This window comes from Silene latifolia, chromosome 7, assembly GCF_048544455.1.
Source record: "Silene latifolia isolate original U9 population chromosome 7, ASM4854445v1, whole genome shotgun sequence".
NCBI lineage: Eukaryota > Viridiplantae > Streptophyta > Magnoliopsida > Caryophyllales > Caryophyllaceae > Silene > Silene latifolia.
In genome coordinates, this window is record NC_133532.1 from 107,812,971 (window position 1) to 107,831,233 (window position 18,263).

Consider the following 18,263-nt stretch of genomic DNA (forward strand, 5'->3'; position numbering starts at 1 on the left):
CAACTTTATGTCATTCTGAAACATGAGGTAACACAAATATAGTTAATAGTTTATTTGAAGCGACAACACAATTATAAATATAAGAGAATCGCTTAGTGTGATTTAGTATCCCTTAAAATATAAAGCATGATAAACATACAATAGTCATTATTAAAGATAATGTAGTGTCAGAAATAGTTCGAAAAATGACCATTTAGTAAGATGCTTACATATTGTCTTAAAAGAGTTATTTATTAGGGTATACATACTTTAACTTAAAGCTTTATGAGCAATAAGGGTGAGGTTTACGGTATATTAGTGACATTAAATTGGACAAAAATATTAATGAATTTCATTGTATGTATCATATCTAAATTGTAATATCTGTAAATTTATCAGTCACATGTATGAGCCTTACGGGTATGCTTTATAATGTTTCGAAAATATATAGCTTGTTAAACACAAAAATTTTCAAAAAATGTAATTTGAAATATAAGTTGAATATGTGACTAATTCATGTTTATTCTTACCTTGTAATGATGATAAAAATCAGCACTCACATCTCCATTGGAACCATCCCAAGTAGTTGTTGCTACATTAACATAAGCCATACATTCTATTTTAGTAATGAAAATAAACAAAAAAATTAAATCAAATAAGAAATGTAGGATTTATAACCGTTCAAATTTTCTTATAGAGTTGAGCATTAATATAGACGGAGGGAAAATAACCTGGATATTTCTGAGTGTAATAATCCCAATTGTTTGGTCCTTTTCCATCTAGATTGGCTGCTCCTTCAATCTGATATAAACTTGATGTAATAAGCTTAACAAGTATTGTTGAATACAAAAGATGTTTTAACCTAATAGTTAGGTGAAGAGGAAAAAATTGTGGACAGTAGGTCCTAAGTTTGAATCACCTTTCTTGGTATTGTACTACCCTTATACGAAATTATAAATGCCCCTAATAACATTAAGTCATTGACGATAAAACGATGGTCAAAGTGATTTTTTTTTGTTTGAGAAAGGCATATGAATTATAAGATCCTAAACTATCTTTTAGATTATGAATATCTTATATTGATGTGTTTAGGATAATAAAGAATAAATTATTGATAAATTTGTTTGATATATATGATTAATTATGTCATACTTTATTTTTAAATGGAAAAAGATCAAGGTAAAAAAAATTTACTAGGTGAAATCCCATATGAGGAATTTTTTTGGGAATGAGTTTCCAATATTTAAATTATATGAAGCAAATCTTTAATATGATTTACATCCTATAAGTTATTAGTAATTCAACTTATTTATTTTTTCTAATATTTAGTTATTTAAATTAAGAAAATCATCATATGATATTTTATATGACCCTTATTTCAAAATAATTCAATAAAACATAATATCACAATGTCCAACAATTCACTTATGTATTTGGATTTCAATACACCTTCTTATAACTAGCTTTATTTAAATAAATATATTCCTTCCGTCGTAAGCATTTGTTTACTTTTTATTTTTTCTAAGGAGTATTTTAGTCAAATTTAAATAAATAAATTGGAAAAAGGACTAATTAACATAAAAACATGTTGAGTAATCAGCACATAGATACCTGGTAAGCTGAAGAACCTGCACCAAAAATAAAATCTTGTGGAAAATCTGACTTACTAATGCAAAAGACATTTCTATAATTCAGTAAAGTTACGAGGATTAAAGAGATAATAAATTGATATGAAGAAGGTGACATATTTAGGCTTAATACCTTGGAGATGTTTTTTTTTTTATGTGGGCTTATTATCAAAGTGTTAAAACTGCATTTATACAAAGGAAGTGGTAACAATAATACCATAAAAGAGGACTTATTTAATTTAAATAATAAATGTGAGCTCATTATTTCTATATTAAAGCAATTCACCATTTTATTTGTAACATAATTTTATTTAATATTTTTTTACCTTTCTTTATACATGTAACTTAAGTTATGTATATACTTTATTATATTGAATTTATCATGATTACTTTTGAGATGATGACAACAAGCCTATTTTTAATGTTTAATATAATAATCAACGTGAAAATTAACAACAAAGACGATAATACCGACCAAATAAACACTTCATATATTCAACGCTAAACACACTATTTTTTTATTTTTTGATATTATTCATTGAGGAAGAATATTTTAATAATTTTTTTCAGTAAATAAAAGAAAATATAGTAATGTGGAATCTTGTATAATTTGTATTTAGGAGTATAATTAGAATATTATTTTTTAATGTGTAATAAAATTGATTGATATTGCAATATTTCCATCGACATGTGTACCAAAGCAAAATGTATAGATATAAATTCAGAGTACAAAGAAACCCGTAACAAGAAAATACGATGATATGAACGAATTGTGGACGAAGACATAATATTTTATGAAAACAAAATACCACATTATTTACCACATAAGCGAAAAAGATGCATATAATATGGCAAATGCACGTGTCTATTTAGGGATAAAAATTCTAGACAATAAGCGGTTTAAAAACTTTCAAACTAAAACTGTATTAGAAATATCATTCAATTTGAGGATTTTCATCACTATTGAAAATGTCATCGAGGCCTCCTTCACTTGATCATCATATTCTAACCAAGTTCTCGAGACCTCAACATTGGTTCGTCGACATCACGTGTTAACCTATACTAGTATTAGAGAAACAATTAATAATGAACTCTTATATGAAATAATAATTTGATAGTCATTGTCATTGTTTTAGCAAACTATTTCAAAATTTCAAGCAATACATAAATTCAAAATCCATAATTTAAGTACTTGAATAATTACTTGTAAACCCTCGCAATAATGCAGAAAGTAAAACGAGTAAAAGTAGCGGAAAAATACGAGATTTTTAAAACTCTTTAAGTCTAAACGCAAGAGTTCACATAACATAAATAGAACAAGTGAAAAGGGTACGTAAATCTTAGGTTTTACAAACCAAGACATTCGAAATGGGGAAAAGATATCCCACGAATAAACAAGTTTAAGGGCAGGCAAGTCTAGCAAAAGATAAATAAAGTCCAAGAGTTAAGTGATACACCACTTTTATATATACTTTTATAACTCCTTTCATACCATTTTATGTACCGTTTTCGTGCCTATATATCTTTTATATGCCCTTTATAGTGAATTATCGATACTGCCGCTATTTATATTTTAATGCAGAAATGACGCATTACGAGGATAATCGAGCTAAGATGAGTATAGCAGATATGGCATAGTGGAATACACGGAGCATGGCACGAGAAACGAGGTAGCTTGAAGGATAGAAGTGAAGGAACGAAGAAATCAACCTGTGAAGTTGGTTCCTCGATCGAGTCCCCTGAGGCTCGATCGAGTAATCGTCCTCGATCGAGTCCTGCTAGGCTCGATCGAGGAACCTCTCTAGCAGATTTATTTCCGGATTTTCCTAAAACAGTTATTTTGTATTATATATTCTAAACTCGTATGTTATTGTTAGGTTACGCTTTATTTTGCTTAGAACGACTGGAAACTCTCTAGCTTAGAATTCCAGTTCTTAATCTTTCCTTGTTGCCACGGTATTAATCATTCCTCAATTATTATTATATAATTGTTTTTAAGTTCTTAATTAGTTGTTATTACTTCATCTTGTTAACCATGCTTTCAATCATAATTATTTTCGTTGTTATTAAATTCATCATGAGTAGCTAAATTCCTCATCTAGGATGAAGGGGATCTAGGTAAATTAGAAAGGGGAATATTAATTGATTGATAGTAATATCGCAAAAGTTATCGTTTGATTATTGTTCTTCTTCTAGTTAATTAACTTAGGCCTGATTTGTTAATTAGTGTAGCGAATTAATACTTTCACCGACATGGTTAGAATTAATATAGGCTGCGATAATCAAATAGATTGTGTCTAATTATAGTGATTACATGCTAGAATCAATCTAATGGACATAAATACACTTAACCAATCTTGTGACCTTAGATAAATTGATAGATCTAGCAATTGATTAAAAGACCCCATATAATTGACCTAGTGAACCGGAAATTCTAGACTTTTAATTTTATTGTTATAAACATTTTAATTACTCGTTATTAGTTGATTAGATAACAAGCGAACCAAAACCCCCAAGAAAACAGTTACCTTCAGACGATCTAAATATTTCTGATGACTATTACTGCCTCCATGTGGATTCGATACCTGTCTTACCACTAGCTATTTTTGTTAGTACTGAGATAGTTTTATTTTGATATTGGTGATACGACTTTAGCCTTATCAAATTTGGAGTCGTTGCCGGGGAGGCAACAATTGCTTAGTTTGTCTTTGTTTATTTTGTTTTTTTCTCTCAGAAAACTCAGTTCCTTGAGACCGTTCTCACACTTTTCCTGTTAGTTTCGTGTATGCCCAGGTCAACTAGGTCCGAGATTTTCCATTTAGATCCCGAACTAGAGAAGACTTTTCGCTATAGACGGAAGTTTTAGAAAGAAGTGGGTCAACTAGAAGATTTGAGTATACTTGACATAGAGACGGAAAACACAACGGATTCGGCCGATCTATCCTACGAAGAGGACAAAATTTCCGAAACTGAAATTCTAGTTGAAATTCCTACCGTCATGCCTACTTTAGCCAGTCACTCTGAGTCGACTTTAGTTTCCATCCCACAAGGATTTAAGCTGCCCACTACTGACAATGGAACCTTCGAAATTCGTCCGTCCTACATCAATTTGGTGGAGCAAAACTTATTTGGAGGGACAGCTGCTGAGGATCCTGCGACGCATATGGTGAAATTTGTCACTTACTGCTGTTCTATCCCTTTAATAGCTTGAGTGACACAAAATCAGATAAAGCAGGTGCTTTTTCCTTTTTCACTGAAAGATGGAGCTGCTGAATGGTTGAGGGACTTGGATATGGTAGACGAGGGGATTACTGATTGGAATACTTTAGCTCTTGCTTTCTACAAGAGGTACTTCCCACCTCAGAAAACTAATGCGCTGAGAAGTCAAATAACTAGTTTCAAGCAAGGAGCTACTGAAGATTTGAATGAAGCGTGGACTCGCTTCAAACGTTTGGTCCGATCTGTTCGCCATCACGGTTTCCCAAAGTGGTTTCTTTGCAACCAGTTCTATAACGGGTTATATGACGACAATCGTGCCTTATTGGATTCATCAGCTAATGAGAGGTTTCAGGACAACACCAATGATAGTAACGCGTGGAAGTTGATTGATCAGATTGCCACCCATACCGCTAACTATAGAAATCCTAGGGGAAGCACGCGAGGAACTGGAGGAGATAGTGCTCTTGCTGCACAATTAGAGGTTATTTCTGCCCAAATTGCTGAGATAAAGACTACCCAATCATTGGGTAGCAAAAACAGAGTTCATGCTATGAGTCAATAACAAGAGGAGTCTTGTGCTAGATGTGGTTTAGACGGTCACAATGCAGCTGAGTATTTGAGCACATTGGAGCAGGTTAATGCTTTTCAGTCATACAGACAAGGTACACCTTTCTCCAACTTTTACAATGAAAGAACGAAGGAACATCCATTGCTTCAATGGTCTAGTCAGAATGTGCAAAACCCGCAGTAGCAACAACCACAAAAGAATGTTTATATTCCTCCCAACAGTCGTGGTAATCAACCACAAGGAGGATATCAAAGGCCAAATCAAGGAGGTGAGTAGTTTAACAATCAATATCAACAACCTCCTCAACAAACTCCTCGACAAGCTCCAAACAATGAGATGGCAGAGTTGCACAATCTTTTGCAACAAACTTTGTCAATGCAGCAGAAGCAGACGACTCAAATCTCTGAGTTGATTGCCCATAATAAGATGTTGGATACTCAGGTGGTTCAAATGGCAATTCAAAATCCGTCAAAACAGACCGGAGGTCTTCCTCCTCAAGGTAAACAAGCTCATGAACAAGCCAATGTTATTCAATTAAGGAGCGGTACCATATATACAAATCCGGATCTACAAAGCCATGATAATGAAATTTCCACTAATGATGATGAGGTACCTTATATGCATACTAAAGGATTGGGAAATTTAGAGCTTAGTGATGATGAAAAAGAAGCTGACGAAGTTAAAACACGAGCTGAAGATAAAAGCGAAAAAGACTAAACTGCTGAACCTGCTAAGGTTCCTCGATCGAATCCACCCAGGCTCAATCGAGGAACTTTCATGCTCGATCAAGTCCTACCAAGGCTCGATCGAGGATCCTTCCTGGCAGCTGATGGTGTTTCTAAAGTTGATAATAAAGCCAAGCAAGCCGAGCCCATTGATGGAGGTAGTGAAGAACTTACAGGTAAGTGTTCCTTTCACTGAATTGATTACTCAAGTGTCGGCTTATGGAAAATTTATGAAAGAGATTTTGACAAGGAAACGATCCTTTGAAGCGGTGGAAACTATTGTTACACTCAGAAGTGCAGTGCCATATTGCCAATTAATTCGCCACGTAAGTTAAAGGACCCGGGAAGTTTTTCTATACCTTGTCATATTGGTCATCTTGCTATTAGTAAAGCTCTTTGTGATTTAGGAGCTAGTGTTAGTGTCATGCCGTATTCTATTTGCAAGAAATTACATATGGGTCAGTTGACAGTTACTAATATGACTTTACCGATGGCCGATATATCTTTTAAACACCCACTGGGGGTGTTAGAGGATGTTCCCGGTCGAATCGGGAAATTCTTTATTCCCGTTGATTTTGTTGTCTTAGACATGGCAGAAGATAACCAAATCCCTATCATCTTAGGAAGACTATTCCTTCACACGGCGGGGGAGGTTATAGATGTTAGGCAAGGGAGACTGGCTTTAACTATGGGGGATGATACCATTGTTTTTAATTTAGAAAAAGCATTAAAACATCCCATGATAGAAGAAACTTGTCATAGTATAGATATTGTTAATTTTAATATTGATAAGTGTCTTCCTGTGTGTTTGGACAGGGATCCTCTGGAGATTGCCCTGATTTCAGATTCAGCTGCTCAGACGGGTTCATGGAGTTCAGAAGTTTGCAAGACTGAGAGGCTTCTAACTGGAGAGGAATGTCCCCATCAAAAGGTATGTAGTTTGGGTATCGCACCTAAGGTAACTGAGGTAAAGAAACCTGAGCTAAAGCCTCTTCCCTCTCATCTTAAATACGAATTTCTTGATAAATGTGAGATGAACCCGGTAATTGTCAATGCTAGCCTAACTAAAGGTCAACTATCTGCTTTGTTGACTGTTTTGAGAACTCATAAGAAAGCCATTGGGTATAGCATTGATGATTTACATGGCATTAGTCCTGACTTTTGCATGCATCATATTCACTTGGAAGAAGGCCACAAGCCTAGCGCACAAGGTCAGAGACGACTAAATCCTCCAATGCAGGAGGTGGTAAGAAAAGAGGTACAGAAATTACTTGATGCTGGCATTATTTACTCTATATCGGACTCTAAATGGGTCAGTCCTGTCCAAGTTGTACCCAGAAGGGAGGTACCACAGTAGTAAAGAATGATAAAGATGAACTAATTGCTACTAAACTTGTTACAGGGTGGAGGATATGTATTGACTATAGGAAGTTGAATGTAGCTACCAAGAAAGACCATTTCCCACTTCCTTATATTGACCAAATGCTAGAAACATTAGCATGCCATAGTTATTTTTGTTACCTAGATGGCTACTCCGGTTTCTTTCAGATACCCATTCATCCTGATGATCAGGAAAAGACCACTTTCACATGTCTTTATGGTGTATTTGCTTATAGGAGGATGCCCTTTGGTTTATGTAATGCCCCAGCTACCTTTCAGTATTGTATGATGGTCATATTTTCTGATTACATAGAGTCTATTATGGAAGTCTTTATGGATGATTTCAGTGTTTATGGTACTGACTTTGATGTTTGCTTGAGAAACTTGACTAAGGTTTTGCAGCGCTGTGAGGAGAGCAATCTTGTGCTCAATTGGGAGAAGTTCCACTTCATGGTTACTGAAGGGGTGGTACTCGGTCACTTGGTGTCAAGTAAAGGTATTCAATTGGACAAAGCCAAGGTTGAGGTAATTGAGCAACTCCCGTACCCGGTTAATGTTAAAAGTGTGCGTAGTTTTCTTGGTCATGCAGGGTTCTATCGCCGCTTTATTAAGGATTTCTCTAAAATTGCTCAACCTCTAACTCGGCTTCTTCATAAAGATACACCTTTTGTGTTTATTGATGAGTGTGTTAAGTCTTTTAATAGGATTAAACAAGCTCTTATCTCAGCTCCCATAATCCGATCGCCGGATCGGAGCCTTCCTTTTGAGATTATGTGTGATGCCAGTGACTATGCAGTTGGAGCCGTTTTGGGTCAAAGGAAAGATAAGGTGTTACATGCCATTTACTATGCAAGTAAGACTCTTAATGATGCGCAAATCAACTATGCTACTACGGAGAAGGAGCTTCTTGCAGTTGTCTATTCTTTAGACAAATTTAGAGCTTATCTTGTTGGTTCTAAAGTTATTGTTCATACTGACCATGCAACTTTAAAATATCTTTTAACTAAACAAGAGGCTAAACCACGACTTATTAGATGGATTTTAATATTTCAAGAATTTAATTTAGAAATTCGTGATAAGTCTGGTGCTGAGAATGTTGTTGCAGATCACTTGTCTAGATTGAGATTTTCAGGAAGAAAGATTTTGCCCATTGATGACTCTTTTCCAGATGACCACCTCTTAGCTGTAGCTGTAAATACTCCATGGTTTGTAGATTATGCCAATTACATGGTAGAAGGTATGCTTCCTCTTGACTTATCTTATCAGTAGAAGAAGAGATATATGCATGATGTGAAGCGGTATTTTTGGGACGATCCATATCTGTTCTGGGAGTGCGCAGACGGTATCTACAGACGATGTATTCCAGCGGGTGAGATATGTTCCATCCTTTCTCATTGTCACTCTTCTTCTTATGGTGGTCATCATGGTCCTTCTAGGACATTTGCTAAGGTAATGCAATCGGGTTTTTATTGGCCTACTATCTTGAAAGATCCTACTACCTTTGTCCGTTCTTGTGATGCGTGTCAAAGAACTGGCAATATTTCGCAAAGACAGGAGATGCCTCAAACTGGAATCTCTGAGGTAGAGATTTTCGATGTTTAGGGCATTGATTACTAAGGGCCATTCCCTACTTCTCATGGGAATCAATATATTTTAGTAGCTTTAGATTATGTTTCTAAATGGGTGGAGGCAATTGCCACTCCCACTTGTGATGCTAAATCTGTTGTTAAGATGTTTCAGAAAATTATCTTTCCATGGTTTGGAGTGCTTCGCGCGTTGATAAGTGATGGAGGCAAGCAATTGAATGAGCGTCATCTTAATTCTTTATTGAAGAAATATGGCGTTACACACCGTAGAGGATTGGTCTATCATCCTCAAACCAATGGACAAGTGGAGGTTTCCAACATAAAATTAAAACAGATCTTAGAGAAGGTAATGAGCAAGAATAGAAAGGATTGGAGTCGGAAGCTTGATGACACTTTGTGGGTTTACCGTACTGCATACAAGAAACCGATTGGAGCATCACCTTACCGTCTAGTCTATGGCAAATCTTGCCATTTACCTGTGGAGCTTGAGTACAAGGCTATGTGGGCTATAAAACGGTTGAATATGGATCCCTCACTGGTGGGTGAGAAACGATTGATGCAGTTGAATGAGCTCGATAATTTTCGACTGCATGCCTATGATAGTGCTCGACTGTACAAGGAGCGAACGAAGAAGTTGCATGACCAACATATTTTACAAAGGGAATTTCATGTCGGTGAAAAAGTATTACTATTTAACTCTCGTATGCATTTGTTTCCAGGTAAGCTAAGGAGTACATGGTCTGCACCGTTAACTGTTGTTGATGTGAACAAATTTGGGTCAGTTACACTGCAAACTGACAAAAGTGAGACCAACAAAGTAAATGGGCAACGATTAAAAATCTACTATGAAGGAGCTCATATTGGGGTAATAGAGGCCGTTGACCTCTTTGCCATTGATTCTTCTTACTGATGAGGAATTACGGTCGTGCGAGACCGCTCGGAAATTGTAATGTATTATTTTGTAAATTAGGATTTCAATTTAATTATCGCATTTAAATTTAAATTTTTCCTTGAGTTTTGAGAGATGAGAGGAGAGGGTTTATTGTGTTTTCAAGTGTTTTTTTGCAGAATGTGACGGAATTTAAAGCTAGGAATCACAAACAACGAAAAAGGAGGCCAACAGTAGGTTCCTCGATCGAGTCAAGCCAGACTCGATCGAGGCACCAACGTGCTCGATCAAGTGCACCTAGGGCTCGATCGAGGCACCAAGTGGAAAATTAAAATCGTGTTAAAAAGAAAGTTGACTAGTTGGGATTTTGGTTCCTCGATCGAGTCCACCCAGGCTCGATCGAGGCACCAGTTTGGACCGGGTTTCGCGTTTTGGACCGGCCGATTTCCTCTTTTAATTGCCCCTAATATTTCCTATTCTTTCTCAAATTCTATCACTTTTGTTTGCTCTTTTCGACTGCTTTCTCTTATTTCTCTCTAAATTCATCCTCATTCATCATCAAATCTCCAATTAATCTTGTGTTTCGTTGCATATTTAGTGATTACATCAATCCTTTGTGCTTATTTTCGAATTTTCATTGCTATATTTGCTAAGGTAAGTTCCGATTTATGCCCCTTTTGGTCCGAAAATCTGAACTTTTATGCTCAAATCTTGTGTTTATTGCCTTGGATCTTCCATTGTGCATATAGAATTGCTATTTCCTTTCTTATTAGCCCTTTATTTGTTGAATTATATGCCTAATTTGCTAATTAGGGAATTAGGGTTCTTCAAAATCCGGGTTGAGTTTATGCATTAAATTGGTTAGAAAATGTGTTCATATACTTGGAATCTTCATTATTTGATATATAATTACAATCCCCTAGCTTTTTAGATGGTTTAATTGTTATTTTCGGTCTTAAAATCCAATTTTTCGACCCATGTATGCTAAAAAACGTGGACTGTTTTGTGTAATAGTCGGGTTTGTGATTGTATACTTGTCTCTTTTGCAGGTATGTCGAGTAGTGGACAAGGTAATAAGAGGCCACGGGAGAGGCGCGCTCCCGTTCATCAGCCGGAGGTGGTTGAGTCATCCGAGGAGGAGGATGATTTATCACCAATTGACGAGTTTCCTTTTATTGAATTTCGTGACAAAGAGCAGCGGGATAACTTCTTGTATTTGATGAACAAGACTATGCTTGCCACTCGGTGTGTGGATCGGAAAATATTGCGTACTTTAAAGATTAATGAGATGATGTTTGATATGTTTGTCGAAATAGGTTGCAGGGCCTTTTTCTGTTGCATGAGTTATTATATCGTGCCTTGACCCTTGAGTTTTTGAGTTCATATGCTTATTTCCCTTCAGACCATATTATCCGGTTTAGGTTGTTTAATGAGGAACGGTCCTTGACTTTTGACCGTCTGTCTGAGATTTTGGGGATTGACAAACATACTGAGGGTGATTTGTGTAATGGCTCTGGGATGTCTGCGGTCCGTTTCTTTCCTTTGTTTACAGGTTATGCGGACGCAGATGTGAGTAGTATGTCTTTGCTTGATGTTCATCATGTGTGTCTTCGGCTTTTCTTACGGTATCTGAGTTATTTAATTTATGGGAGGCATGATATAGGAGCAAGGCCTCCTCTTTAGAGGTCTTGATATTAGCTAGCTACCTCAACCCATTTCAGGAAGCTACTTTTCAGTTTTCTCCCTTGCACTCGTTTGCTAGGCCCTTGACCGCATGACTGGGTGGTATGCTGATTTAGACTGTGGTGCTATCATTACTTGAATTGCTAGAGTCTCGTGTGATTTTGAGGGGAATGACCCCTATGAGCCAATGGACGACCATGAGCCGTTAGTAGATGATGACCACCTCCGTTATGACATCTCCTACATTGAAATTATGGGTGGGAAGGATCATTATTGGAAGGTGAGGGGTCAGTCTTATATGCTTTTACCTAATGATCGATTGCCGGCTATTCCGCCTCTTGAAGGGAGTACAACCCGAGTGAAAACTCCTCCAGTCACCTATATCAATCTTGAGGAGCTTCTGGTTACTCTTCATAGCTCTAGTACTACTACTACTACTACCACTGGTGGGCGTCGGAGGCGATGTCAGCCTACCACGCACTTGCCTGGTTCTTTCCAGCCCACTCCACCTCCACCTTCTCCTACAGCCTTTCCTTCCTATGGTTATCATTATGACCCGTTCCTTGCGAGAGAGGTGAGGATACATGAGGGTATTAACACCACGTTGACTGAGCGGCGTTTGTGGGAGCAGATGGAGGCTGTTACTCTTGCTGCAGGGGGGCATTACACGGGCACATCTCCGAGTTACTACACCACTCCTGGTGATTATAGCCGTGTTTTTCACCTTTACGGTGTGACCCCTGCTGAGTTTGGGCAGTTTAGTACTGAGTATGGTGCTCTGGGCCGTCCCTTTTACACTCTTGTTCACCCTCACCAGCCCACCAGTGTCTTTCCAGAGGATTTGGGTGTTCCTTTGTCGCAGCGAGGGCAGTTTGGTCAGTTTGCAGCATCTACTTCTGCTGCAGCAGCTTTTCCAGGTGGTGGCCGTTCTAGAGGCCGAGGTCGACGTGCTGGCCGTTCTAGAGGCCATGGGGGTCGAGTTCAGGACCCTGAGCTGTTGGCCATGTATGCAGAGATTGATGGCTTTGATGAAGCCAATCTTGGTGATGATGGTGGTGCACAGTAGTGGCAGATGGCCACTAGCTCCCTCACTTTTCCAGCTAGTTTGGGGGAGACTTTGCTACTCAGCTGGTATTATCTTTCTTTGTTTTTGTTTATTTTCTCGCGTTTGTTATTTTCCCTTCTTCCCTTTGTTAGTTGTGTTCCATTAGGTTGCTGGATTTTTTGTGTGATTGCTATGCTGTAGGCGTCACAATGGGGACACTGTGACATTTAGGTTTGGGGGAGAGTATTTATTTCTATTGTGTCTTTATTTATCGTTGTTTGTGTTATAAAAATAAAAATCCATAAAAATTAAAAAAAATTATAAAATACAAAAACATGTTTTTATTTTATTTAGTGTCGAGTCTTGGTGAATTGTTTAGCAATGATGATAATTTGCTTTGTCTTTGTATTTGAATCCCGTTTAGCTATCCATGTACGTTGTTTTGACCCGTTAGCCATGATAAACAAAGCTTTTAACTCAAGTCTTGACCGTCACAATATGCTTTATGCCGAGTAAATTTGACTATCTTTTGTTGGTAAACCACTTAAATTTCTGAGGTCTTTAGAGCTTCCTAGCCCGGGAACATCAATAAACCGGTCTCATTTGTTATTTAGGCTGAAGAGTGTGGTCTCCTTGTGGAATATGTAATATCAAACTGCATAATTGTGACATTAGTTTCTTAGCTTTTTGCGCGTTCATGTGATTGAGTACATAAGGAAAGGCGGTTCTTATTGTTTAAATATGCCATATATTACCCTATTTTTTTAAGCCGTTTGAACCATGTAGCCATTTCATATCCTATTTCTTAGCTACATTCTAGAATTTGCCTACCTTTTTGGGACAGTCGCAGTTGCTTTAGTCTTATTTAGCTATAGCTACTTTGGTTGAGTTGGGACTTTTATGTCATGTGGGTAGTAGCTTTAATTTGTATAAGCAATTGTGTGATCTCCTATGTTGAAAGAAAACATATTATGAAGCAAAAGAAAGAAAAAAGAAAAAAAAAGGAAAAAAAAAAGAGCGAAAATTCCGAAAAAAAAAGAAAAAAAAAATTGCTTCATCAAGTTTTTTTAGGAGATTGTGAGTGGTAATTACTAGAGTCTAATACACTTTTGGAGAGTCTCTTCATTCTCTCATATGTTGTCAAAGTTGAGATGATTTCTCTAGTTGGACGGTTGTATTATTTATTATTAGATTTGGCTATTAGTTTGGTTTGGGGGAGTTTGATACACCACTTTTATATGTACTTTTATAACTCCTTTCATACCATTTTATGTACCGTTTTCGTACCTTTATATCTTTTATATGCCCTTTTATAGTGAATTGTCGATACTGCCGCTATTTAATGTTTTAATGCAGAAATGACGCATTACGAGGATAATCGAGCTATGATGAGCATAGCGGATATGGCATAGTGGAATACACGGAGCATGGCACGAGGAATGAGGTAGCTTGAAGGCTAAAAGTGAAGGAACGAAAAAATCAACCTGTGAAGTTGGTTCCTCGATCGAGTCCTGCTAGGCTCGATCGAGGAACCTCTCTGGCAGATTTATTTCCGGATTTTCCTAAACCAGTTTTTTGTATTATAAATTCTAAACTCGTATGTTATTGTTAGGTTACGCTTTATTTTGCTTAGAACGGCTGAAAACTCTCTAGCTTAGAATTCCATTTCTTAATCTTTCCTTGTTGCTACGGTATTAATCATTCCTCAATTATTATTATTCATAATTGTTTTTATGTTCTTAATTAGTTGTTATTACTTCATCTTGTTAACCATTCTTTCAATCATAATTATTTTCGTTGTTATTAAATTCATCATGAGTAGCTAAATTCCTCATCTAGGATGAAAGGGATTTAGGTAAATTAGAAAGGGGAATATTAATTGATTGCTAGTAATATCGCAAAAGTTATCGTTTGATTATTGTTCTTCTTCTAGTTAATTAACTTAGGCCCGAGTTGTTAATTATTGTAGCGAATTAATACTTTCACCGACAGGGTTAGAATTAATATAGGCTGCGATAATCAAATAGATTGTGTCTAATTATAGCGATTGCATGTTAGAATCGATCTAAAGGACAAAAATAGTATTAACCAATCTTGCGACCTTAGATAACTTGATAGATCTAGCAATTGATTAAAAGACCCCATATAATTGACCTAGTGAACCGGAAATCCTAAACTTTTAATATTATTGTTATAAACCTTTTAATTACTCGTTATTAGCTGATTAGATAACAAACAAACCAAAACCCCCAAGAAAATGGTTACCTTCAGACGATCTAAATATTTACAGACTGACTATTACCGCCTCCCTGTGGATTTGATACATGTCTTACCACTAGCTATTTTTGTTAGTATTGAGATAGTTTGATATTGGTGATACGACTTTAGCCTTATCATTAAGAACTCGCTAGCTCACACGTCGTAACCCCACAGAAGTTTCATCACAAACCTGTGATTCATGTTAGGGAGTAACTCAAGGTCTCCCAGCCACATTTAGTGTATATGAACATAGAAGAAAACTCAAATAGGTAAGCATATCAAACGAAACATAAATAACTTGAATGATAATGAAGCTGAGGTTGTACATATAGAATGAAATAAAAGAGCAAAGTACAAAGAAATTTAGACATATTCAAGGCATAACTAACATGTAAACCCGGTGCCATTTATCTAGTGTGGCAGGCCAGAATTATGTGCAGGCATGACAAAATTTTGATCAGGCCTAAGGTATTGTTGGCTGAATTGCAAGATATTATCCACCAAAGATTTCACAAGAGGATGTTGGCAGTTCATCATTGTATCCCGAGTAATTGTTTGCAATAAATTAGTTTCGTGTAATGTTCCGAAAATGAGGTACATGGTTCGATATTATTGTAGTAAGTCTCTTATGGCGGCAAATAGTGTGTATGGTGTATGGACGTATTGCTTATTAATATAATTTTTACATTCCGCCAAAAAAAACATGTAAACTCAAACGTAGAATCATAGAAGTAATATGAATATTACAAGTGCGGATTCACATGATAATGGCATATGAAATTATTCCGGACACATAACAAGATCCTTACTACTTTAGACACAAATCCTCCCGGCAGGACGACGATAATAATACGGTCATAGTCTAAATCGGGCCAGACTCTGTGAATGTACAATTACCTTATTTGACATGCGGCTGAATAACCTGCATCCAAGAATCGATCGACAGAACAAAAGTCGAGTTCCTCAAGCTCGGCAGAACAACCCAAAAGAGGCGGAAATGAAACGAGTTAAACTCGTACTTGTCAGAACATCATAAGTAAGGCCTAAAGGCAAGTTCAGTAAGAATGTATAGCAATATGTCAATTTCACAATAATAAGACTCCTTACATGTAATTACATACAATAAAGCATTCATACTTAAAATATGGTATACGAATGAAAAATGAATGAGTCATAGCTCGTACATGAATATACTAAGACATTTCATGTAATTATAACGTAAATAAACCTTAAATTTCTCATTTATAACTCCTGTAAGAAAGAGAGAAAAGCAAGCATCACGGGCTTCTCATCCGGGCAGGCCACCAGCTGCCGGCCCATCGGCTGAGCACACCAGCCTTTTCAACATTTCCACACGACTTGCAGAGATTTCCCAGCCGGTCTGGCCGCCGATGGCCGGTTCATCGGCTGGGACTACCCAACCCTTTGAAAATTTGAACAAAACTTCTAGAGGTCTCCCATCCGGCCAGCCCACCTGCTGGGACAACTTACACTTTAAAATATGGGCATTTGGTTACTGGGATTTCCCAGCCGGGTAGATCACAGGCGGTCGGTCCATCGGTTGGGATAACTTACACTTTAAAATTTGGGGATTTGGTTACAGAGATTTCCCAGCCGGGTAGATCACAGGCGACCAGTCCACCGGCTAAGACTCAAAGTCGAGCATACTTAAGCAAACTCCATCCAATTGTTCACAAACAACTAAATTTCATATTATAAGCAACCCAACCATTCATCAACGATATTAAAACATGGAAAATGAGCATATTTGAGACTGTTTCATTATCCAACACAACTATGTAACTCAAGACATGAATTTGCTCAACCAAACAAGTGTGAAGACCACATATAACCATGCTCAATAGCAATATTGCAAGAACACACCAAAATTCCAAATTTAACATTCATATGAAATAGCTAACACATAAAACACACTAATTTGAATTAAATGTCGAGTAACCTATCACTGGTAACTTTTTGCAACTTCAATCTTCAAGGGAGTCGTCTATCTCAAAAGAATCCATTTCCGGGTCGTTCAAGTCTCTCCCTAGAACACAAAAATGACAGAATTAGTTGGAAGGTTTCAAACTTTGGTTAACACAAGAATTTCGAAATCTAGAAGGGAAGAAAAGTTGACATCTTTCTTACTTAGAAAGATGAAGGGCTTTATGGTGGTTTTTAAGAAGAGAAAAGAGTATGAAAATAGGCCCAATTGTAAACTAGGTCCAATAAGGTGAAATGAAACAATTTTCATTAAACACTCTTCTCATGGTGAACGATACGACTATGCTTATCATAATAATTATTATGCTTCTAAGCTATATTTTATAAAAATAAGCATTAAAATATAATTATCTTTAGATAAAAGGTTAAAGTTATTTTAAAACCATAGCGAAAAGCGCGGGTGTTACAATCATCCCTACTTTTAAAAAGTTTCGTCCTCGAAACTTGAAGCAAGAGAGATTACCTCAAGAAAACAAACTCGGATACTTGATACTCATAGAAGCTTCCGGTTCCCACGTATCTTCTTCTACGTTACCACACTTCCACAAAACCTTCACTAAGGGTACAACCTTACTTCTGAACTTATTATCCTTCTTGTCCAAGATGCAAATTGGTCTCTTTTCCAAGAATAGACTGGGCTCAAGCTCGGGAATCTCATTTTGCAACACATGACTTGGGTCACTAACGTACTTCCTAAGTTGGGATACATGAAAAACATCATGAACGTTACCCAAACATGGGGGCAATTCCAACTTGTAAGCCACGACACTAATTCTTTGCACCACATCATAAGGTCCAATGTACTTAGGACTCAACTTCCCTTTAACTCCAAATCTTTTCACTCCCTTCATAGGGGATACTTTCAAGAAAACTTTATCATCAACTTCAAATTCCAAGGGTCGACGGTGAACATTGGCATATGACTTTTGGCGATCTTGAGGGCCTTTTATTCTATGTCGAATGAGCTTCACATGGTCAATTGTAGATACCTCATTTCTACACCTTCCGCCAACCACCCAGTGATGATTGGGCCGCATGTTTGGTACACAGAACGATTTATAACAGTTCGTAAGTTTATCGTCAAGTGATAACTCAAATCCTTGTGTCTACCCCTTGATCGCCATCTACGCGCCGATACGGTCGTTTTGACAGTAATTAGAGTTCATTTGGAGTCCGGGTAAAAAATTACTTCATTTTTAAGAAACTGTTTAAAATACCGAGTCCGAATGTTCTAGAATATTCTAGATATTTATTCCATAATTTAATTTTATATCTTTTGGCAAAATATCATCCATAAA

At 36.8% G+C, this 18,263-nt stretch overlaps 1 protein-coding gene across 1 annotated transcript; it reads right to left on the reverse strand.

Moving 5' to 3' along the window:
- Window positions 1–16,946: 16,946 nt before the first annotated feature.
- Window positions 16,947–17,816, reverse strand: LOC141590493 (uncharacterized). The gene is made up of 2 exons (XM_074411083.1): window positions 17,444–17,816; window positions 16,947–17,008 (listed from the first exon to the last, which is right to left on the reverse strand). Exons 1-2 carry the CDS (start codon window positions 17,814–17,816, stop codon window positions 16,947–16,949), a joined length of 435 nt encoding a protein of 144 aa, XP_074267184.1.
- Between the last annotated feature and the right edge of the window lie 447 nt (window positions 17,817–18,263).